A 25836-nucleotide genomic window follows, 5' to 3' on the forward strand; every position below is an offset into this window, starting at 1 on the left:
TGCATATAATCCAATCATTAAAAGAAGGATATTGTTAAATATTATGGATAGACTTCAGCTCACCTATAACACATGGAAAGCGGAGGCTTCCACCCACCAAGCCAATGCTGCCGTTACTTTAGTTCGATTAAAGGCGAGGTGATATATATATTTTTTATTTTTTTCACAAAGCGGTGATGATTCGAATAGCGAAAACACCTGGCATTGCGATTCATTTCCGCGCGCTTTGATAGGCGACCTTCCTGTACCCTCGTTTCGAAATCTTCCTTCATTGCACTTGCATGATGTCAATCTGATGCACAACACCCTCCCCCGAGATACCAAATAAGCCGCGTAGTGAGTGAAGCTCGCACTAGCCCGGACGGCTCTAGCTTCGCGCTGCTGTGTGTGTTACGCGCGAGCAGGAGAGAGATGACAAGAGCTTCGCGAGGCTGGACATTCAAACATGGAGCTTTTTAAAACGCAAATTTCGGTACTTTGGATATTATTGCTGAATGGAAACAAGGGCTGTCACGCTGAAGAAGGTATGTGGAACCTATTTTATACGTTTTTTGTGTGTGTTTTTACCCCGGACTGCTCGTAGCAGGTGGATGAATGAACGTCCACACTCCAGCCTAGCCGAATCGCCAGTCTGGTTGCAGGTGCACGCACGGTGATGCGGAAGTTCAGAGATGCCGAAAACGTTGTATATTTGTACAAATAGGTCTATATTAAGTAAATCATTTCAGTACCTTATAGGAATTTCCAACCTTTTAAAAGGGGGAAAACGCGCCAGAGTTCGGAAAAACCGCTCCAAATCAATTTGGTGTGAAAGCCGCATTCGTTGTGTTTCACACAGCTGGCAGCTTTACGGATCTCCTTTCAGTAGCTAAGTGACAGTTGAACATGTGGAAAAAATAGGCAACATGTCGTGATATGTAAGTAAAAAGTAAAAGCGAGGTGTTAAGTTTACCGACTTCGGACAAGGGTTCACACAAACGTATCTTGTTGCGAATGTATAGCCACATTAACGTATCTTGTTGCGAATGTATAACCTAATCCTACAATCGTATTGTTACAAACTGCGTCCATTTATCACTTTGACATTGAACGGAAACCGTTAAACCTGGACAGTTGTAGTCTTGCAGCAACATTGTAATGATTTTCTAGTTTGTATGAATGAGCATATTACAAATTGCCCACTGTTCGTCAAAAAGTCTGAAGCGCAACAAAAAGTATTGCTTAAATGTCAGAAAGTGAAAGGCTACTGTTAAGGAAAAATATATTTCAGCACTAGGCTACGTCTCAGCATTTAACGTTACTTCGTTAACCAGACTGAATAGGAAACATTGTTTCCCTCAGACACTTGCATAGCCAGAATAGATTCTGACTCTTAGCTTGCTTACATCTGCACTGGGATCGGACTTCCCTAATCATCATATTGTTACCCATGGATATTATGTCTGTAAGAAGTTGCCCCTAAAAAGACGCAACTGTCTCTTCAAGCCAGAATGTTGAATAAAATAATATTTATGCTTACTTTACCGGTTGTCTGTCCTATTGGCACTTTTGACAGTAGGAAGTGGAGATAAAATATCAACATGAAAGCATTGTTTACACGACTTTTTACGGTCGGTAGGTTATGTTACTTGTTTTTTCAATTTCCTGAGTTATAGCAAATTATGCAAAATGTGTAACCAACATTGTAACCGAACATTGTCTACCTTTACGTCTGTGGTTCGGTTAAAGGACCTTTTTTTAAATCTTCATGTTCATCAACTCCAGCACCACCCCAACATCAACATATGTGAAAATGGCACGTTTCTATGTTTTGTACTTAAAAAGATAGACGATAAGTTTTTCCATTGACATCGGTGTGCATCGTGTGATTTTGTGTAGGAATTATGTGTAGGATGTCAATGGAAACACATCTTCCATCTTTTTTTACCACAAAACATAGAAACGTGCCATTTTCACATACTGTATGTTGGGGTGGTGCTGGAGATGAATGATAAAAAAAAAATTAAGCTTGGCCATTGTTTACATATTTTGTTTGTCACATGCGAATTGCATCAGTATTGAAAATACAAAATGGGAAATACAAACCGAAAGAAATACCAGCGTACTGAAAGTTGGGTTATTAACACTTGCCTGTGGATATTATGTCTCAGACTACCTCCATCACAAGGACAAAATCAGTAGAAAGGTAAAGTAAATTGAAATTAAGATTATTCAAAATTCTAACTTGTAGTGGGACTGTTCGGGAATGCTGAGCCTGCATGTTTAAAACGAGAGTGTAAATCATCCACTCAGATTATAAGAGGCTAGGTTAGACAGGCTTCCTGTTGAGATTAAAGGGCAATTCCACCACTTTTCAACCTAATTTACATTATCTCCTGCACAATAAGCGTCTTCATATGTGAAGACATTGTAATTCTATGATTTGTAGAAAATAAATATAAAGTTCAAAAGTTCTACCCAATGACATAAAATGTTAAAACATAAAAACAAGTTATTTTTAAACACTATGAGATTCGCAGTGATGTGGGGAGCAAGAAAATACCCTCCCTCTGGGTAGAATCTCATTGCAGTATCTGGAAATCAGAGAAGCATTTTTTAGGCCCTTTTAAACCACAGATCATAGAAACACAATGTTTTCACATGTGACCGACCACCTTGATTCGGTCTTGTGTTTTTTACATTGGATAAAAGTAGAGACTCAGAGCTACATAATGGTATATCATACACTGCGGTTGAGGAACAATGGAAAAGTAATTCTGCTTTGAAAGTTGATCAACTTGTAAACTAACCTTTGAGAAAATGGACCTTGAATGTTTTTGTGCATCTACTGGAAAGCTCTTCTTTGTCTACACCTATTCAGCATCGTTCACCCCCTCTTAAGCCTTAGCCCCACCCATTTCTTTAAGGATTCACATAATGAGTAAGGTAGTGTACTAAACAACCAAAGATTTCAAGACTAAAGTGGTGAAAGTAGTAGCCTACAATAAGGAAAACTCCAGGTAAAAATACACGTTATCTAGTCCTTGGCCTATATCCTAATCTGACTTTGGTGGAGGTCATTGTCCTCACATTACCGTCTCTGGTAAACACACACTATATCAAATAAAATCAACGTTTATTTTTCACATGCACAGGATACAGAAGGTGTAAACGGTACAGTGAAAGGGTTATTTGCATAGTAGCAATATCAAAAATAGAAAGTGTCCAGATAAATATATTTCATAAATATTAGATGATGCTAACCCAGACACACTTGTCTAAATTGATGGGTCATGTGAAAGAAATGCTATAACCACCCCCAGCCACATCTAGCTAAGTGATGGGTCACTAATGTGTAGACGTACACATGTTCATGAAATACAATAGATGGCCCCCAGACACACCAGGCTTACTTGATGGGTCATGTAACAAGCGTTACATGACCCATCAAGTTAGCTAGCTAAACAATGAACCATAATCCAAACCCATACAGTACAAATGGATTGTCATAGCTAGCCACCATGCATGAAATGCTGTATTATAAATCTGCAGGTAGCTTAAGATAACCAAATAGGTTCAATGTTAGCTAGATAGCTAACTTTAGGCTATACCTATCAATGCAAATGGATTTCTGAGAAACAAATAATATTACTACACAGATCATACACATAACGTTAGCCAGCCAGCCACCAAGCTAGCTAGCTATCAGTACACTGTAACTTGCAATTAAACTTTCTCACAAAATTAGAAAGTATAATATCTGAAAATAAAGCTAGACTCTTGCCCATATACATGGTTGAACGCTTCACGGCAGACTGGAACCATTTAACTAAGTAATACGTCCTGTGTCGTTTCCATTTTGTCTGTAGCTACAGCTTGTTTGGCCCGTTGTCAAGTCACTCCGGTTCACACTGACCTTTTGCAGAAAGTAGTCCTCCACAACTTTTCCCCACTGATCTTTGTCGATAGCACCTATTAAATTCAGGGCAGCAATGTTGTTGAGAGCAGTATCACCACTTTTGCAGTTCTCCATGGCAAACGTTATAGCTTTTAAAAAAGCCACAGTAGCAATGATTATCTACACACACTGAGGAGCTCATGTTATAGACAGAAGCATTCTACATGATAGACCAATCCGAGCTCCTCTCTCGGCATGTCCAGCCCATTCATTACCTTAGCCAGTGATGGCTAGCAAGAAGGTTCCTGTCTGTTTCTGTGGCTAAACCAACTAGCCTCGTAATTTATCAATTTTATTTTACACTGCGGAGCCCGGCTCAAGTATGGCTTGGAAAACGTACCTCAATCCAGGGATGTGAAATGCGTTGTACTCGAATTGTCCCATTATTCCAACTATAACACAGAGAAGTTTGAACGACTGCCAGTTTTTTAGCAGTTGTTCAATCTTCTCAGTGTAACAGTTGGGATAATGGGACAATTCGGAGTACAACGCATTTCTCATCCCTGGATTAAGGTATGTTTTCCAAGCCATATCCTACGCCAGCTCCCCAGTATTTTTATCTAAACAGGAAGCCTGTCTGATCCCTGTGCAGTTGTAAACAACCATAGGGTCGGAATCTATTCTGGTTGACACTTGCATAGAGCAAATGGTTTCCTTTGTCTCATTCCCTTACAATCGCTCATACTTCAAAACCGAGGGCAGAATGCGAAAGCTGGCTTATTGATGCCCCCTCTCTACCCTCTCTTTCTGCCCTGTAAAGTAGTCTGGCCAGTGGGCTATCTCTCTTTGGTATTGAGCGTGGTTCTGATGCAGGAAGGGCTGGGGCTGCGTGTCACTGTTAGGCTCAGGTGAGGCCAGTAAAGCGTCCTAATCAGTGCTTGGATTCAGAGAAGGAAGAGCACATAATCGCATGCTTTCCCCAGGCGAGGGTTAGTTCCAGCAGTGTCTAAGCACAGCTGAGCCAGGCTGTGCAAACACACATTGCATGTACAAACACAAACATGCGAACGAGCACACACGCGAACACACACATTCTGCTCAAACATCATACGCACACAAAGCTTTGTTACTTACACACACACACACACATGCAATCTCACTTAAACACAGATGCACGTCATAATTACTTACACACACACATCCTCTCATACACACGCTGCACACACCCACATGACATGGCATGCCGACACAACACACACACACACACAAGCTTTCTTACTGTACACCCACATGAACACAGTCGTGCATGCATACTTATCCACACAGACATAGCTTACAGTGTTCACGTATAGAGTATTATACCATGGCATTGTTGAATACTCGTTTTTGATTGGCTTGAAGGACATTCTAGAGCGTGGATTATTTTGCTATAACGCACGGTGGAATTGAATGCCTATAAATCATTCTTACATGTTCTATGTTTGAGCTCCTTTAGAAAGCAAAAGTCGAATTGAAACGTTATTGGCATTGTTGAATAAAATCTTCATAACATCAAGTTAGGATTGGCGGTTTGGTTCGCTAAACTAGCAAGTCTGTGTGGTTACCAAGGCAACTACTGTAGCTATCTAGTAAACTTATAGCTTAATTGGATGTTGAACACATTTCTACCTGCAAATGAACACATTTCTAGCGGCAAATTGTATAAAAGGGATTATCTCAATTCACGGCTCTATACATTCTGTGGAAAATAATGCAACTCTGTCGAAGGTCAGTTCCACTCCGCTGGCACATCGTGGAACACGCCTACGTCGTTCATTATTTTCCATAGAACGCATAACCCCTCGTTGATAATTTCTTCCCTATAATACTATAGAGCACTTTACACCCACAGCTCAGTGTTGCCAGCTTGAGTCGTTTCCCTGGAATGCTGGCCAGTTGGATTGGAAGCTCTGTTCTAATTGATGTTGTGACAACGATTAATTGCTGTGAAAGCAATGTGTTTCTGAAGGCTGGGGTTGGCAGCCATGTCATTGGGGCTCGCAACAGTAGGGGAATTTGCTTCTGTCTGTTGTTCAAATCCCTCTCTCCATCCTATCTGTATTATTAGAGATAAAGTGCATTCGGAAGGTATTCAGACCCCTTGACCTTTTCCACGTTTTGTTTTGTTACAGCCATATTCTAAAATGGATTACATAATTTTTTCCCCTCAATCTACACACAATACCCTATAATGACAAAGCGAAAACAGGTTTTGAGAAATGTTTGCTAATTTCAAAAAAATAAAAAACATAAATACCGTAAGTATTCAGACCCTTTGTTATGAGACTCGAAATTGAGCTCTGGTGCATCCTGTTTCCATTGATCGTCCTTGAGATGTTCCTACAACTTGATTGGAGTCCACCTGTGTTAAATTAAATTGATTGGACATGATTTGGAAAGGCACACACCTGTCTATATAAGGTCCTACAGTTGACAGTGCATGTCAGAGCAAAAACCAAGCTATGAGGTCGGTGGAATTGTCCAAGACAACGAGCTCCAAGACAGGATTGTGTTGAGGCACAGATCTGGGGAAGGGTGCCAAAGAAAATATCTGCAACATTGAAGGGCCCCAAGAACACAGCGGCCACTCTGACAGAGCTCCAGAGTTCCTCTGTGTAGATGGGAGAACCTTCCAGAAGGACAACCATCTCTACAGCACTCCACCAATCAGGCCTTTATGGTAGAGTGTCCAGATGGAAGCCATTCCTCAGTAAAAGACACACGACAGCCTGCTTGGAATTTGCCAAAAGGCACCTAAATACTTTCAGACCATGAGAAACAAGATTCTCTGGTCTGATGAAACCAAGATTAAACTCTTTGGCAAGAATGCCAAGCGTCACGTCTGGAGGAAACCTGGCACTGTGAAGCATGGTGGTTGCAGCATCATGCTGTGAGGATGTTTTTCAGCGGCAGGGACTGGGGGATTAGTTAGGATCGAGGGAAAGATGAACAGAGCAAAGTACAGAGAGATCCTTGATGAAAATCTGCTCCAGAGCGCACAGGACCTCACACTGGGGTGAAGGTTCATCTTCCAACAGGAGAACGACCCTAAGCACACAGCCAAGACAGCGCAGGAGTGGCTTTGGGACAAGTCTCTGAATGTCCTTGAGTGGCCCAGCCAGAGCCCAGACTTGAACCCAATCAAACTTCTCTGTAGAGACCAGAAAATAGCTGTGCAGCAACACTCCCCATCCAACCTGACAGAGATTGAGAGGATCTACAGAGAATAATGGAAGACACTCCCCAAATATAGGTGTGCCAAGCTTGTAGCGTCATACCCAAGAAGACTAGAGGCTGTAATCACTGCCAAATGTGCTTTAACAAAGTTCTGAGTAAAGAGTCTGAATACTTATGTAAATCTGATATTTCAGTTTATTTTTAATAACCTCTTATTGCTTTGTCATTAGGGGGTATTATGTGTAGATTGATGGGGGGGGGGGGGGGGGGGGGGGGACAATTTAATCAATTTTAGAATAAGGCTGTAAAAAGAAAGTCAAGGTCTGAATACTTTCCGAATGCACTGTAATTCACCACTTTCATACACGTACCTGTCTTATGAGAATGAATTGACCCATACACACTTGTATTTTTTTAACCTAAAGGGTAACTGAAAGGTAAGCCACTCGCACCGGCAGCACAATTCCGATCTTTTGCCCAATTATAAAGTATCTGATCTTATTGGTCAATCATTGGGCAAAATATTAGAATTGTAGTAATGCAGCCATTTTGTGGGCTGTCACACACAGCTTCTCACAGAGGATGCTATGTATGTCCGTGTGTATTACTGGTTCTGAGTGCCTTCTCATGGACCTTCATAATGTGTCTTCATACAGTACCAGTCAAAAGTTGTGACACACCTATTCATTCCAGGGTATTTCTTTTTACTATTTTCTACATTGTAGAATAATAGTGAAGACATCAAAACTATGAAATTACGAAAATGGAATCATGTAGTAACCAAAAAAGCATTAAACAAATAAAAATAAATGTGAGATTCTTCAAAGAAGCCACCCTTTGCCTTAAGGACAGATTTGCAAACTCTTGTCATTCTCTCAACCAGCTTCGAGGTAGTCACCTGGAATGTCTTAAGTTAATTTGTGGAATTTATCCTTTGTCCTCCTTAATGCATTTGAGCCAATCAGTTTTGTTGTGACAAGGTAGGGGTGGTATACAGAAGATAGCCCTATTTGGTCAAATACCAAGTCCATATTATGGCAAGAACAGCTCAAATGAGCAAAGAGGAACAACAGTCCATCACTTTAAGACATGAAGGTCAGTCAATACGGAACATTTCCAGAACTTTGTGCAGTCGCAAAAACCATCAAGCGCTATGATGGAACTGGCTCTCATGAGGACCGCCACAGGAAAGGAAGACCCAGAGTTACCTCTGCTGCAGAGGATAAGTTCATTAGAGTTACCAGCCTCAGAAATTGCTTCACAAATAAATGCTTCAGAGTTCAAGTAACAGACACATCTCAACATCAACTGTTCAGAGGAGACTGCGTGAATCAAGCCTTCATGGTCGAATTGCTGCAAAGGACACAAATAAAAAGAAGAGACTTGCTTGGGCCAAGAAACACGAGCAATGGACATTAGACCGGTGGAAATCTGTCCTTTTGGTCTGATGAGTCCAAGTTTGAGATATTTGTTTCCATCCGCTGTGTCTTTTTGAGACGCAGAGTAGGTGAACGGATGATCTCTGCATGTGTGGTTCCCACCATGAATCATGAAGGAGGTGGTGTGATGGTGTGGGGGTGCTTTGCTGGTGACACTGTCTGTGATATATACACTGCTCAAAAAAATAAAGGGAACACTTAAATAACACAATGTAACTCCAAGTCAATCACACTTCTGTGAAATCAAACTGTCCACTTAGGAAGCAACACTGATTGACAATAAATTTCACATGCTGTTGTGCAAATGGAAAAGACAAAAGGTGGAAATTATAGGCAATTAGCAAGACACCCCCCAAAACAGGGGTGATTCTGCAGGTGGTGACCACAGACCACTTCTCAGTTCCTATGCTTACTGGCTGATGTTTTGGTCACTTTTGAATGCTGGCGGTGCTCTCACTCTAGTGGTAGCATGAGACGGAGTCTACAACCCACACAAGTGGCTCAGGTAGTGCAGTTTATCCAGGCTGGCACATCAGTGCGAACTGTGGCAAAAAGGTTTGCTGTGTCTGTCATCGTAGTGTCCAGAGCATGCAGGCGCTACCAGGAGACAAGCCAGTACATCAGGAGACGTGGAGGAGGCCGTAGGAGGGCAACAACCCAGCAGCAGGACCGCTACCTCCGCCTTTGTGCAAGGAGGTGCACTGCCAGCGCCCTGCAAAATGACCTCCAGCAGGCCAGAAATGTGCATAGAACTCAAGGCAGAACTCATAGAACTCAAGGCACACTAAACCAGCATGGCTACGACAGCATTCGCCAGATACGCCATCCCATCTGGTTTGTGCTTAGTGGGACTATCATTTGTTTTTCAACAGGACAATGACCCAACACACCTCCAGGCTGTGTAAGGTCTATTTGACCAAGGAGAGTGATGGAGTCCTTCATCAGATGACCTGGCCTCTACAATCACCCGACCTCAACCCAATTGAGATGGTTTAGGATGAGTTGGACTGCAGTGAAGGAAAAGCAGCCATCAAGTGCCCAGCATATGTGGTAACTCCTTCAAGACTGTTGGAAAAGCATTCCAGGTGAAGCTGGTTGAGAGAATGCCAAGAGTGTGCAAAGCTGTCATCAAGGAAAAGGGTGGCTAATATATATATAAAATATATTTTGATTGTGTGCACCTAGGCTAGGTGTGTGTGAGCAACGCCTGCATATGTGCGCGTGACCCCCCTCGCCACATTACCATGCGTCTCACATCCCAGGTTGGATTAAGGAGCGCTAATACGGCTGTGGCCCTGTAGGCAGTGCGGGGTGTCTTCCCCTCCTTGCACAGTCAATCTAGCTCTCGCAGCCGCTCTCTCATTCCCCACGCCTCAACGCTAACACACCTTGGCATCTCATCGGGATCTCATTTACTTCCCTCTCTCCCTCCTCCCCTCCGTATCCACCCATTGTGCAGCTGGAAGAAGGGGAGATTCAGCCTGGGCTAAAACTGAAGCGTAGCCTCTGGGTTCATTGTGTTTGTGCTGGCATAGCTTTGTAGCACTGTGTGTTATAGGCTAGTGGCCAATCCTCAAGAAGGGGGTTCGTTTTTTAGATGCCTCTACCCGCGGTAGAACAAAACACAGCTATGTTTTTTCACATCTCTAATTTCTGAAATCGATGGTTGTGATGAAATATTTTCTTGCAAAAGTGATTAAATTGATAGATATCATCAGGAATCTTGTTCTTGATACAGCTCTGCAGAGTGGTCACTAGCTGGCACAGCCACTAAGTCATAAAATAAGATTTTAAACCTAACCTTAACCCTAATGCCTAACCCTAACCTTAAATTAAGACCAAAAAACTACAAAGAAAATGTATGCAATTTTACAATATATAAAATTAAGACTCATGACAATGACCATCAACCTGACTTTATTTACCTGCAGGTGGGGCTTTAACCAGCTGAAAGCAGTCGCCCCATGAAAGACAGTCAACTAATTTTGATTCTATGCTTCATTGTGCTATCCTGAACTCTCTGAAATGAGTTGTGATACATGCTTTGAAAGCAGATGACCCAAAGTAGTCACTTCCCTTATGATTGATGCAAACCACTTTTGTGAGTGCCAACCCGTGGGCTCAGATCCCTGGTCCTTCTATCTTGGCTGAGGCTGAGGGGTTCTGGAGCTGATAGTTGCGACCTCGCTGTGTGCGAAAGGTCAAAGTGATTTGTGAAGTTGGAAGCCGTGTCCGTGACATCGTCCCCCTGGGCTTTTTGGGCGATGTCATTTTGATGGCAGAGACCGAGGGAGGAGAGGAAAGTGCCAGGTACATGGTGAGCGAAAGAAGGGAGAAACGGAAGGGGAGGTGAGGGAGACTGGGAGGAGTGAAAAAGGGAGCATCCTAACCAGTCACCTTTCCTTTGGTGCATAGCTCTCCAACAAAGGATATATGGCCTAATACAGTCCAACAATCCCCAAAATGACTCTGCACTCTAAAGCATTTGCTTACTTACCAAAGGCTAACGTTGACTTTGATGGATTGATTGATTTTATGTGTGTCTTTCAAGCATCCGAGAGGGTCACCTGATTTTCCTTTGTTCCCCTGTAACGACGGACGCTATTCTGCTGTATCTGCAGTAACGCTCTGTGCGTGCATGTTTGTGCCGATGTAGATGTTATAGGTAAGATGGATGTCTTTTTAGCTGATTCTTTAGCCTTATTGGATAGTGAGGAACGATTAGGGGACTTTATACTGGTGCTAGTGAGGAATGGGGATAGATGGAGCGCAAGGCACTACAGGGGGTAGTGAATAGTAGAGGTCGACCGATTTAATCGGAATGGCCGATTAATTGGGGCCGATTTCGAATTTTCATAACAATCGGTATTCAGCATTTTTGGACACCGATATTGGCCGATTACATTGCACTCCACGAGGAGACTGCGTGGCAGGCTGACTTCCTGTAATGCGAGTGCAGCAAGGAGCCAAGGTAAGGTGCTAGCTAGCACTAAACTTATCTTATAAAAAACAATCAATCTTAACATAATCACTAGTTAACTACACATGATTGATGATATTACTAGTTTATCTAGCTTGTCCTGCGTTGCATATAATCGATGTTGTGCCTGTTAATTTACCATTGAATCACAGCCTACTTCACCAAACGGGTGATTTAACAAGCGCATTCGCGAAGAAAACTGTCGTTGCACCAATGTGTACCTAACCATAAACATCAACGCCTTTCTTAAAATCAATACACAAGTATATATATTTAAACATGCATATTTAGTTAATATTGCCTGCTAACATGAATTTCTTTTAACCAGGGAAATTGTGTCACTTCTCTTGCCTTCTGTGCAACAGAGTCAGGGTATATGCAGCAGTTTGGGCCGCCTGGCTCGTTGTGAACTGTGTGAAGACCATTTCTTCCTAACAAAGACAGCCAACTTCGCCAAACGGTGGATGATTTAACAAAAGCGCATTTGCGAAAAAAGCACAATCGTTGCACGAATGTACCTAACCATAAACATCAATGCCTTTCTTAAAATCAATACACAGATGTATATATTTTTAAACCTGCATATTTAGTTAAAATAAATTAATGTTAGCAGGCAATATTAAACTAGGGAAATTGTGTCACTTCTCTTGAGTTCATTGTATGCAGAGTCAGGGTATATGCAACAGTTTGGGCCGCCTGGCTCATTGCGAACTAATTTGCCAGAATTTTACGTAATTATGACATAACATTGAAGGTTGTGCAATGTAACAGGAATATTTAGACTGATGGATGCCACCCGTTTAGATAAAATACGGAACGGTTCCTTAATTTTACTGAAAGAATAAATGTTTTTTTTTCGAGATGATAGTTTCCGGATTCGACCATATTAATGACCTAAGGCTCGTATTTCTGTGTGTTATTATGTTATAATTAAGTCTATGATTTGATAGAGCAGTCTGACTGAGCAATGGTGGGCACCAGCAGGCTCGTAAGCATTCATTCAAACAGCACTTTCGTGTGTTTTGCCAGCAGCTCTGCTGTTTATGAATTCAAGCCTATCAACTCCCGAGATTAGGCTGGTGTAACCGATGTGAAATGGCTAGCTAGTTAGCGGGGTGTGCGCTAATAGTGTTTCAAACGTCACTCGCTCTGAGACTTGGAGTAGTTGTTCCCCTTGCTCTGCATGTGTAACGCTGCTTCGAGGGTGGCTGTTGTCGATGTGTTCCTGGTTCGAGCCCAGGTAGCGGCGAGGAGAGGGATGGAAGCTATACTGTTACACTGGCAATACTAAAGTGCCTATAAGAACATCCAATAGTCAAAGGTATATGAAATACAAATCGTATAGAGAGAAATAGTCCTATAATTCCTATAATAACTACAACCTAAAACTTCTTACCTGGGAATATTGAAGACTCATGTTTAAAGGAACCATCAGCTTTCATATGTTCTCATGTTCTGAGCAAGGAACTTAAACGTTAGCTTCCTTACATGGCACATATTGCACTTTTACTTTCTTCTCCAACACTTTGTTTTTGCATTATTTAAACCAAATTGAACATGTTTCATTATTTATTTGAGGCGAAATTGATTTTATTGATGTATTATATTAAGTTAAAATAAGTGTTCATTCAGTATTGTTGTAATTGTCATTATTACAAATACATTTGAAAAATCGTCCGATTAATCGCTATCGTTTTTTTTTGGTCCTCCAATAATCGGGATCGGTATCGGCGTTGAAAAATCATAATTGGTCAACCTCTAGTCTGAACAGCTTCTACCCCCAATCCATAAGACTCCTGAACAGCTAATCAAATGGCTAACCAGACTATTTGCATTGCCCCCCCCCCCCCCCCTGTTCTACGCTGCTGCTACGCTCTGTTATAGTCTATGCTTTGTCACTTTAATAACTCTACCTACATGTACATATTACCTCAACACCGGTGCCCCCGCACATTGACGCACATTGACTGTACCTGTGTCCCCTGTAAATAGCCCCGCTATTGTTATTTACTGCTGCTCTTTAATTATTTGTTATTCTTATCTCTTACTTTAACAATAAATGTATTTTCTTAACTGCATTGTTGGTTAAGTAAGCATTTCACTAAGGTCTACACCTGTTGTATTTGGCGCATGTCATAAATACAATTTGATTTGAATGGCAGATTCTGATTTTAGGAATAATTAAGAATAGTGTGTGTCTTAACATGCACGCGTGTGTGTGTGTTTATGTATCTGTGTGTAATTTTTAGCATCTGCATGCATGGGTAATATAGATATTGCAGAGTGTGAGAAGCCTTGACATGATCCTCCAGTCTGCTCTATAGGTTTCCATCCTCCACCACCAAAGCTGTTAACACGAGCAAAAGCCAAGGTTAATACTGTACATGCTAGCTCACTCCCCACATCAGTCACTATTCATAAAGCTGCCAAACTCAAAGTGGAGAGGAACATGGAGAGTGGGACTCTGGGGAGCGCACCAATACAGTAGCAGGGGTTGGGGAGAAGTTATTTTTTTGTGTGTGCCCCTCCACGTGCAAAACACTCATACACATGTTAAAACACACACGCACATTAAAACACCTCACATGAACACACACACACATACATTAAACACACACTCCAGACCCTAACCCTTCCCTTACAAGACATGTTGTTTTGTAAAGGTTCCTTAAAGGTTGAGTATAAAAGGCTTCATTAATATCGAAAACATTTACCTTAAGGGAGGGACTGCTGCTGTTTTCTTTGCCTTTGTTTTACAATGTCGCCTTTAAGAATGCATTTTCTCCTAACATGGAATTACTGTATCTGCCTGCCATCCACTGGTCATGTAAACCACTGTGAGCCAGAAGGTTTGATTTCTTTAGCGGCTTGTAGAACATGACATGAGGTCTGTGCCATGTGCCCATCTATCCAGGGATTCTATGTTGGACAGGACACTAAAGACACACGAGATGTGAAACAGAATGTCATGTCCACCCCTGCTAATGTCTGTTTCCCTCCCATGAGCCTCCCCTCTCCAACGCTGTGTCAGTGCTCGCCTTGCCGGGCTTGACTCTGAGGGCCGCTCGTCAGCATACCGTATCCCCAGGGTATTTCGAAATGTCAATATACATTTGAATACTAGTACTTTTTAAGTAAATACTTATAGTCAACTTGTGCACTAGGTAGTAGATGAAGCAGATTACATTCATCATTATTTTTTATTATGAAGCTTACTGGTACAAGTTTGTACAATGTCCCTGTGCAGTTTTTTTTAGTAGAGGAAAGAGTGCCTCCTACTGGCCCTCCAACACCACTTCCAGCAGCATCAGGTCTCCCATCCAGGGACCAACCCTGCTTAGCTTCAGTGGCAAGCCAGCAGTGGGATGCAGGGTGGTATGCTGCTGGCTATAAGATGTGCCAAATAAATTCTATCCAGCTGGGTTTTGCAAACTTGCTAAGTAGCTAACGTTTGCTTGCAAAATGAGACTTCTTGGTTACAGACAGTCCCCTCCTGGATTAAGATCCCTGCTTTCTAATAATTGTTTTGTCTGTGCTGCAAACTGCGTTTTGAGATGATTGCGTAACTTTATGAGCTGGGTTGTCTGTCTTTAGTCGGTCTACACATGCGCTCGTTAGCATTTACCTAGCATCCGCTGTGAGGATTCCTTAGTACTCGTTAGCATTTACCTAGCATCCGCTATGAGGATTCCTTAGTACTCGTTAGCATTTACCTAGCATCTGCTGTGAGGATTCCTTAGTACTCGTTAGCATTTACCTAGCATCCGCTGTGAGGATTCCTTAGTACTCGTTAGCATTTACCTAGCATCCGCTGTGAGGATTCCTTAGTACTTGTTTTTATTTATTTATTTTATTTTACCGTTATTTTACCAGGTAAGTTGACTGAGAACACGTTCTCATTTGCAGCAACGACCTGGGGAATAGTTACGGGGGAGAGGAGGGGGATGAATGAGCCAATTGTAAACTGGGGATTATTAGGTGACCATGATGGTTTGAGGGCCAGATTGGGAATTTAGCCAGGACACCGGGGTTAACACCCCTACTCTTACGATAAGTGCCATGGGATCTTTAATGACATCAGAGAGTCAGGACACCCGTTTAACGTCCCATCCGAAAGACGGCACCCTATACAGGACAGTGTCCCCAATCACTGCCCTGGGGCATTGGGATATTTTTTAGACCAGAGGAAAGAGTGCCTCCTACTGGCCGTCCAACACCACTTCCAGCAGCATCTGGTCTCCCATCCAGGGACTGACCAGGACCAACCCTGCTTAGCTTCAGAAGCAAGCCAGCAGTGGTACTTGTTAGCATTCTGGTGACGTTCTTTTGGCTTTTTTTGTTAGGGGGGAAAAAAACGCCCCTTACCTCCGGTAATTCTGTATATCCCGGGATGGCACAGGCATGGTAAGAAGGTATGGACATCTGGATACTGTTCAACTCTTGCTCCTAATGTCTTTTTATGTCCTCCTGCTAGTCCTATGCTGCTGCAACGTCCGGACAGCACATGTTAGGGGATTTAGACTGTGGGGCTTTTGACCTCACACATGTAATACCAATCAGAAATTCCTATGCACCTACTGTACAATAATGGCGTCTTCTAACATTTTTATTTCTCACTTCGAGGCCTGTAGGCTGCTCTCTGTGTGCAGGGCCACTTCTGTAGTGTTTCCAATCTCACTAAAATCCCTGCGTCATCATATTCATGCCATCATGTTCTTCCTCCTCCTCAACATCTGTGCTGCAAATATGATGTGTACAATGCATCATAGCGGACATCTCTGTAATGCATGATATCACTGTTTGCAATAGGAGTTCATACACTTTACATGTGAGTGACTGCATTTTTCAAGCAGATGGGCTTGACTTTAAAGCAACTAATACATGTTTGATTGGAAGCCCTCCTGAGTTGAATGGACACAATTTTATATTTTATTTTTATTTTTATTTCACCTTTATTTAACCAGGTAGGCCAGTTGAGAACAAGTTCTCATTTACAACTGCGACCTGGCCAAGATAAAGCAAAGCATTGCGACAAAAACAACAACATAGAGTTACACATGGGATAAACAAACGTACAGTTGAAAACACAATAGAAAAATCTGTGTACAGTGTGAACAAATGTAGGGAGGTAAGGCAATAAATAGGCCATAGTGGCGAAGTAATTACAATTTAGCAATTAAACACTTGAGTGATAGATGTGCAGATGAGGATGTGCAAGTAGAGATACTGGTGTGCAAAACAAGGTTATTGTGTTTTGAAAGGAACTTGTGTAAAGAGATTGATCCCACTTGATGCAAACATAACAAGAGTCCCATCCAGTGACAAAGCAAAGGATTTGTGCAATCAGAGGAAATATGTAATGTCGCGCCTAATCACGCGCTTATCAGCGCTGTCAACTTCTCAGTTAAACAGCGTGCTTACTGATTAGGCATTTAGACACAAGTACCACAGGCTTCATTTAAATGCACTGTGTACTGTATGCATACACCCACAAATGGTTAATTTACTCACACATACACACCAACGCATCCTTGTCTTTGTGTGCAATCTTACCCCCCTTTCCCCGCCTCCCTTCTGGTAATGTTGGTCAAGTAGGAAATTCAGCTGGCTGGGGCTCATAAAGTATTACCCCCTCCCCCATGCCCATAACACCCCATTAATCTTTTGGAGAGGCATTTGACCTTTCAAACTCAGACCTGTGGAACTTGCTCACATGCGCACACAGTTCATACCCACTCAGAGAGTACATGCACGTCTACCCACACACACCCTTACTCCCTCCCTCACACACACAGGTGCATATTGAGCCACGGCTCACTCCCTCCGTTACAATAGGAAGGCCGTCTCCCCTCTCCTCCTCGGCAGTGTGGGTTTGACCAGTGACTTGGAAAATTGCCCGACCTTTTAATGCACGGTTTCCTCTGCGATGAATAAATACATAAATCGCACGGCTCTGGCTCGATCGCTTTTACGACCTGCCTCCCTCTCTCACCCCTGTCTCACCAACACCCCGCCAAAGAACAGAGTAGGTTCCTCTGAAGTGGCTACCCCCCCTGGAGACGACTGTTCATAATGAAAGGGTCTTAGCCGTGGGGTCTTTGGCGAGAGCATTGTAGGTGGTGGAAGCCTGTAATGGGCTGAGTGGCAGGGGCACTGTAACCTGCCAGCATGGGCCCCTTAGTATTCAGTTGTTCAGCAGAAGTACTGGAGAGGGAGAAGAGGGGGATAAAGAGAAGAGATTAAAGGGGGAAACTGGAAAAAGCGGGAGGGGGGATTAGAGGTGGGTGACTGTTGTCAGGGACCACACACACACACACACACACACACCGTATGATTGAGCTGAAAGGCAAAGAAGGTCATTGTGTGTTTCATTGCTTCTATTGTGGAACCAGACATGTGTCATAGGGTGGCGAGAGAGCAATGACACTATGTTACAGATGCCTCTGAGTCAGTGGGTGTTTCTTAATATGCTACTGTGCCCCCGAGCACGCAAATTTGAGCACGGACCGGTCGGCATAGGAGTGCAAATCAAAGTATGCGAAACGAAGCACGGAGGGCAGTTTTCAGATGCGTACTCCGTTTGTACACATTTCGATGCATTGACGCAAGCTGCAACTGAATTACTCCCAGGATTGTTGAGGCAAAATATTACACAACCACGTAAAAAACAACGCAACCTTTTTTTGAAACAATGGTTGGCTGGTTTTGCACTGAAGCAGGAGAATGTTATCGCTGACTTCAGAATCAAAAGTTACCCATCATGTTATGACGACAATATTTTATGTTGATACGTTAATAAACACCAATGGTGTTCATTTTGTCATGTTTAACTGCCTAAAATATCCACTCTAGTGTGCGTAGATCTCAGGCTAACTGACAAAAAGTTTTTTGCTACCCACAAATTGGCTAAACGTTGGCCATCTACCTTGTATAGCAACATTGCATGTAAAACTAGCTGACTAGCTAAATTATTACGATTCACATAAAGCTTACTGCTAATTTGTGTTTGCTTTATGTACAGTTGAAGACGGAAGTTTACATACACCTTAGCCAAATACATTTAAACTCAGTTTTTCACAATTCCTGACATTTATTCCTATTAAAAATTCTCTGTTTTAGTTCAGTTAGGATCACCACTTCATTTTAAGAATGTGAAATGTCAGAATAATAGTAGAGAGAATGATTTATTTCAGCTTTTATTTCTTTCATCACATTCCCAGTGGGTCAGAAGTTTACATACACTCAATTAGTATTTGGTAGCGTTGCCTTTAAATTGTTTAACTTGGGTTAAATGTTTAGGGTAGCCTTCCACAACCTTCCCACAATACGTTGGGTGAATTTTGGCCCATTCCTCTTGACAGAGCTGGTGTAACTGAGTCAGGTTTGTAGGCCTCCTTGCTCGCACACGCTTTTTCAGTTCTACCCACAAATTTTCTATAGAATTGAGGTCAGGGCTTTGTGATGGCCACTCCAATACCTTGACTTTGTTGAGATGGTGTTCTTCAGCTTGCAAGCTTCCCCCTTTTTCCTCCAACCATAACGATGGTCATTATGGCCAAACAGTTCTACTTATGTTTCATCAGACCAGAGGACATTTCTCCAAAAAGTATGATCTTTGTCCCTATGTGCAGTTGCAAACTGTAGTCTGGCTTTTTTATGGCGGTTTTGGAGCAATGGCTTCTTCCTTGCTGAATGACCTTTCAGATTGTCGATATAGGACTCATTTTACTTTTGTACCGGTTAACCCCAGCATCTTCACAAGGTCCTTTGCTGTTGTTCTGGGATTGATTTGAACTTTTCACACCAAAGTACGTTCATCTCTAGGAGACAGAACGTGTCTCCTTCCTGAGCGGTATGACGGCTGCTTGGTCCCATGGTGTTTATACTTGCGTTCTATTGTTTGTACAGATGAACGTGGCACCTTTCAGGCGTTTGGAAATTGCTCCTAAGGATGAACCAGACTTTTTTTCTGAGGTCTTGGCTGATTTCTTTTGATTTTCCCATGATGTCAAGCAAAGAGGCACTGAGTTTGAAGCTAGGCCTTGAAATACTTCCACAGGTACACCTCCAATTGACCTAAATGATGTCAATTAGCCTATCAGAAGCTTCTAAAGACATTACATAATTTTCTGGAATTTTCCAAGCTGTTTAAAGGCACAGTCAAATTAGTGTATGTACACTTCTGACCCACTGGAATTGTGATGCAGTGAATTATAAGTGAAATAATCTGTCTGTAAACAATTGTTGGAAAAATTACTTGTGTCATGCACAAAGTAGATGTCGTAATTGACTTGCCAAAACTATAGTTTGTTAACAAGAAATTGGTGGAGTGGTTGAAAACGAGTTTTAATGACTCCAACCTAAGTGTATGTAAACTTCCGACTTCAACTGTAGTTATCTTGTTTCTTCTGTATTGGTCGAAGTAGTACGGCGTGCGAGTGCTTCTCAAATGTAAAATTTTATGCGTTCCACACTCTCGTCCTCACAAGAACGTACTCAAGAAAACGTCCTTGGAAAACGAACTTGGAGCATGAATGTGTGGAGCACAGTAGTATGCATATTGAGAAACACCCAGTGTCTTCACCACAATGCAATAATCTTTGAAATTGTCTTTTTTACCTGTTGGTCTGTGTTTGCACACATCTAGCTGTCCTGCTTCTGTGAGTGGGTTTATGGATTTGCTAATGTATTGTGTGTTTAGTGTGTGTGTGTGTGTGTTTAGTGTGTAGACTAGCTGGTAGTGATTGCAATCATGGCAGCAGCAGTAGATCAGGCTGTTTCAGATGGAACCGTTTTATTTCCAGTCAGTCATGTCAGTCAGCTGGCTGACTCTCCCCAAAACAATCCGCTAGCAGACCCACAGCTATATGGTTTTTGTTTGGTTTGCTTTCAGCTTGGTTTACTCTCTGGCTTGCTTTCAGCTTGGATTACTCTTTGGCTTGTGTTCAGCTTGGTTTACTCTTTGGCTTGCGTTCAGCTTGGTTTACTCTCTGGCTTGCTTTCAGCTTGGATTACTCTTTGGCTTGTGTTCAGCTAGGTTTACACTCTGGCTTGCGTTCAGCTTGGATTACTCTTTGGCTTGTGTTCAGCTTGGTTTACTCTCTGGCTTGCGTTCAGCTTGGTTTACTCTTTGGCTTGCGTTCAGCTTGGTTTACTCTCTGGCTTGCGTTCAGCTTGGATTACTCTTTGGCTTGTGTTCAGCTTGGTTTACTCTCTGGCTTGCTTTCAGCTTGGATTACTCTCTGGCTTGCGTTCAGCTTGGATTACTCTCTGGCTTGCGTTCAGCTTGGATTACTCTCTGGCTTGCGTTCAGCTTGGTTTACTCTCTGGCTTGCGTTCAGCTTGGTTTACTCTCTGGCTTGCGTTCAGCTTGGTTTACTCTCTGGCTTGCGTTCAGCTTGGTTTACTCTCTGGCTTGCGTTCAGCTTGGTTTACTCTCTGGCTTGCGTTCAGCTTGGTTTACACTCTGGCTTGCGTTCAGCTTGGTTTACACTCTGGCTTGCGTTCAGCTTGGTTTACACTCTGGCTTGCGTTCAGCTTGGTTTACACTCTGGCTTGCGTTCAGCTTGGTTTACACTCTGGCTTGCGTTCAGCTTGGTTTACACTCTGGCTTGCGTTCAGCTTGGTTTACACTCTGGCTTGCGTTCAGCTTGGTTTACACTCTGGCTTGCGTTCAGCTTGGTTTACACTCTGGCTTGCGTTCAGCTTGGTTTACACTCTGGCTTGCGTTCAGCTTGGTTTACACTCTGGCTTGCGTTCAGCTTGGTTTACACTCTGGCTTGCGTTCAGCTTGGTTTACACTCTGGCTTGCGTTCAGCTTGGTTTACTCTCTGGCTTGCGTTCAGCTTGGTTTACTCTCTGGCTTGCGTTCAGCTTGGTTTTACTCTGTATTTGGGCTGTGTTGCCCAATGTTGACCCAGTGATGCCAACAAAAATAATTGATCACATGCACTGGCAAACCCAGAGTGATTGTAGAGAGCGGAGGAGAGGAAAAACAAGAGGGACTTTGTCCGCCTAATTCCTATGCACAGTTGATTCATTGGCGTCTTCCTGAACGACACACACACATAACTCCCTAATCCACAGAACTATCAGTGATTCCCACTGGCTGAAATGAGGTTCATCCCAAAACATGGGATAGTCTTGTGTATTGTACAAAGTAGGTGACATGCATGTCCCTCAACTCACCTGTCTGTCGTTAACTCAACATACTATACTTTACTGTAGAAACACGCTGTGTGTATATTTCCAATTACATACTGTTAGGTTCTTATTTTTCAGAGTAAATAACCCACGGACACTAGAGAAGCTTTTTAACCAAGTTTATTCTTCCCAAAGGTTCTGAACAGCTGAAAACAGACAGAGAAACATTTCGGACGTCACAGTTTATATACATCCCACTTAAGACACTCCCCTTTCTCTCCAATCCTTACATTTTATGGCTCTACTGGAAGCTAATAAAGAGGGTAACAGGATTCCAAACATTTATTACTCTCTTAAGAGAATCTGTCCTCACTTCCTGACCTCAACCCCTCCTTCACCTAATCCACAGATATCCATCTGTCTCCCCTGTATCAACACATCGCTCTCCTCTCCTCCATCAAACACATTCCAAAGCCGCCTTCTTTCTTGTGAGAACCATTAACTTTTAACATAACCCAGTCTCTTTAATTTCCTATCCTTCATTTAATATCTCAATGTTCAAAGTTTAGCCGATTCCAACCATACACATAAAGGATGCGCTTGAGGCTCATAAGGTGCGCACACACACACACCACGTCACACACACTTTTTGTGGTAATCTAACATTGAAAGTAAGAAATGAATGTTTTAAATGTCAAATATTTCAACGTTATGTCCTCCCTAATTCTCTTCATTATATGGCTGTCTCCAGCCTTAAGCAGAAACACAGCACTGTAGCCATGGTTATTAGATGCCAAAGATGCATGAAGGGAGAATTTGTGTGTGTGTTTACGCTAAAGTTGCATGAGGGGAGAATTAGTCCGCCGCTGGAGCAGCAAGAGCAAGGCATGTCTCTGTAGTTATTGACTCTCCCGGCGTGTATTGTGTTGGCTTACTGTGTCTGTGTTTCCTCTGGTTTTCATGCTGTTTGCGGTCTCGGTGTGTGTTTGTCGTGTTTGGCCAGTCTCACATGGAAAAATTGGTGTCGCAACGGCAGGATGGTGAGTTCGATTCCCAGGACCACAAAAAAATGGATGCGCGCAGGATTGGAAGTGGCTTTGGACAGAAGTGTCTGCCAAATGGTAGATATTATTAGAAATTATTATGGCTATATATGATGTTAGTGAGGGCTCTTGTAGAAGATGGTGGTGGCATATTCAGTGAGTCTAGGTGCGTCTGAGTGTGTGGTTGCACTTGTGTTGGTGTTCGATATTCTGTGGAGCTACTGTAGATCGTGTGTGTGTGTGGTGCGCTGAGGGGTAAGGATGTAATGTGTGGTCAGATGGTCAGAGGGTGAGGTGGCTGCTCGTCTCTCCTGGGCAGATGGGGCCAACACAGGAAGTGCCAGTAGCCAGCTCCTCTCCTCCCCTCAGTCACTAATACTACTGCCATGACCATCACAGCCAGGATGGGAGAGGACTCGCACACCCACACTCTCACTGTACACAAAATGCACATGCAGAATTATGCAAAGAAATGACAACACACACTAGTTCTACAGGCACACTTCCTCTGAATTCTCTCTGTCTCTGTATCTCTCGTCCCCGTCCCCTGTCTGTCTGTCTGTGTGTCTGGCATACTCACTCTCTCTCTCTGTCTGTATTCAAAGGGATACTTTGAGATTTTGGCAATAAGGCCCTTTATCTACTTCCCCGGAGTCGGATTAACTCATGGACACCATGCTAGCTGTTACCATAGCCTTCCAGTCATTGTGCTAACGCTAGTTAGCAACTTCCTTCAAAGACATAAAAATGGTATCCACAAGATCATCTGACTGGGAAGTTTTATAAAGGGCTTCATTGCCAAAATCCCAATGTATCCCTTTAACACCCACGCACACCTCTTCTGCCTAGTGAATCATTTCACCCCCATTGGAGTTATTTTGTCTCAAGTTGGAGTCTCCTTGAGTTGACCTTCAGAGCCACAGCCCATTAGCCCGCCACAAAGACAGTGGAGTGGTAATTCAACATTAACTAAGCCCACTCCTCCACCCCATACACAATGACAGACAACACACTCTGAGAGGATCCATTGACATGTTGGCAGGCTTCAGAGTGGAGAGAGAGGGAGAGTGTGTGCATATTTGTGTGTTTCAGAGAAAGTAGGCTGCACATTATATGTTTGTATCCCCACTCTGTGGTAAATGATCCAGAGTGGAGACGTTCAGTAGCCCCAGGTTTTCTGATCCAGCAGCCTGTGATGCTAATGCAGCCGTGTTTGTGTGTGAATGATCAGTGTTTATTGTGGCTTCATGGGACTGCAGAGGAGGAACACAACACACACCAGCACTCTGAGACTGAGTCACAGGACCAGTACCATCCACATCCATTCATTACCTCAGACCCGCTCCGGCTCCCACTGTCTTCCACTTTCTCTCGCTCCCTCTCTTTGTTTATTTTTTATTTAACTAGGCAAGTCAGTTAAGAACAAATTCTTACTTACAATGACGGCCTAGGAACAGTGGGTTTAACTGCCTTATTCAGGGGCAGAACGACATATTTTAACCTTGTCAGCTCGGGGATTCAATCTAGCAACCTTTCGGTTACTGGCCCAACGTTCTAACCACTAGGCTACCTGCCGTTGTTACACTACAACTGCCAGGGAGAAGGAAAAATGTCCAAAAGTAAAAAAAAGAATAATAAGCATAACGACAGTGGTTAAAAGTTGATAGTGAATATGTTAAGTCCATGTGTATCCACCTCTCCTCATTGGTCAGAGCCCCGTGCTCTGAACAACTAGAGAACCGTTTTAATCTCTCGCTCTCTCTCTCTCAGCCACAGAAGAGTGCCCTGTGCGTTCTGAAACGTGTCCTCCGCTGGGCTGAACACAGAACACGATTCCTCTTGTCAACACGCCCCACCACAAAACCCTACTCCCTCCGCAGGAAACACTTCAGCACAATAGACCAACCGGGCCGTTTCGTCCAACACAAGCTGAGACGTAGTGCTTAGTTAAAGTTCAGGCTGGTTTCCAGTACTTCTCCCACTGCCCTCAAACATTGCCTTATAGCTTGAAGCATCCTGATCTTGCAGATCTGGCAGGAAGTTGTAGCAGCCAGGGGAGATTTGGACTGGAATCCAGCCTAGAAGTCTACTGTACTCTCATCTGTCTACAGCAACCCCCGTCGCATTCTTTCTTGCTTTGCTTCATATCAACCGTGTGTGTGAGGCGGCAAGCACACACCCTCGCGTGCACACACACGCCTCCACTTTACAACAACAAGGAAACAAACAGGTACCGTTATCTGCAGGCGGAAGTCTGTGGAAAAATGGAAGTGTTGCATTTGCATTTTAATTCTCTCTCAATCATGCGCGTGTTTGGTGTTGTCTGAAATTGCCTCCTGTTTTTCCCTCTTCTGTATTTATAGAGGCTCTCTGAGGCAAGCCTTGCATTCCAATCTGCCTGTTTCGACAGTATGTGGAGATGCGGCCTCTCTTTCTCTCCTGGTCCCTCTCTCCAGCCCCCTCTCTTTCTCGCTTGGTCTATCTCTTTTCCTCTCCTCCTGGCATATTGCTCGCTCCCTCTCTTTCTCTTTCCATCTCATCCCCCCCCTATCTCTTGATCTGTCCCTTTTCTTTTTCGTGGCTGCCAGGGGAATTTAATATGCACATATTTCTTTAGTGATGCCATATTGCCACAGAATGAGCTCTGATGCCGCTGTCGTCACTGACCTTCCCTCCCTCCCCTCTCCTATTCTCTCTGATATACCCAGCTGATATACATGACCATAAAATCATTCTGGCAGATGAAGGGCCTTCAGAGCAAACCAACGTGTCATACATGTATGCCTGGGTTAGAGTGAAGCCGCCTCACAATCCATCTTTATTGAGTTTACCTTCTATGGTATCAATATCTATTGTACTATCACCGTATATATCCATATGTAGGTTGAGGCGGAAACCGCTCTGCATGAAATGGATTTGTTTCAATGTGTAACAAATCGGTTGTGACGTTGGCTGATGCATAGGTGGTATTGCTTTTACACGTCTTTCACGCATACGTGATCACATTTTATGCGCAGTCCCATCAAATTGGCTCCATTTCTTTGTATGGGTGGCCCCAGCTGGAAACAAACCCACAACCCTTGGCTTTGTAAGTGCCATGCTCTACTGACTAAGCCACAGGACTTTGGGTCAGGCCCT

The 25836-nt window shown here is 43.1% G+C and overlaps 1 protein-coding gene across 4 annotated transcripts in view; it reads left to right on the top strand.

Moving 5' to 3' along the window:
• Positions 1 to 207: 207 nt before the first annotated feature.
• The window catches only part of LOC129819642 (ephrin type-A receptor 7-like), a 168649-nt gene continuing 143020 nt past the window's right edge, over positions 208 to 25836 (top strand). For 2 of the 4 annotated variants that reach the window (XM_055876071.1, XM_055876072.1), the window contains exon 1: positions 208 to 524. In XM_055876071.1, coding sequence (XP_055732046.1) covers positions 446 to 524 — 79 coding nt within the window. In that variant the 5' untranslated portion in view covers positions 208 to 445. The remainder of the gene's footprint in view (positions 525 to 25836) is intronic. The other 2 variants (XM_055876069.1, XM_055876070.1) reach the window with 2 other exon arrangements.

This window comes from Salvelinus fontinalis, chromosome 22 (assembly GCF_029448725.1).
Source record: "Salvelinus fontinalis isolate EN_2023a chromosome 22, ASM2944872v1, whole genome shotgun sequence".
In the NCBI taxonomy this organism is placed as follows: domain Eukaryota; kingdom Metazoa; phylum Chordata; class Actinopteri; order Salmoniformes; family Salmonidae; genus Salvelinus; species Salvelinus fontinalis.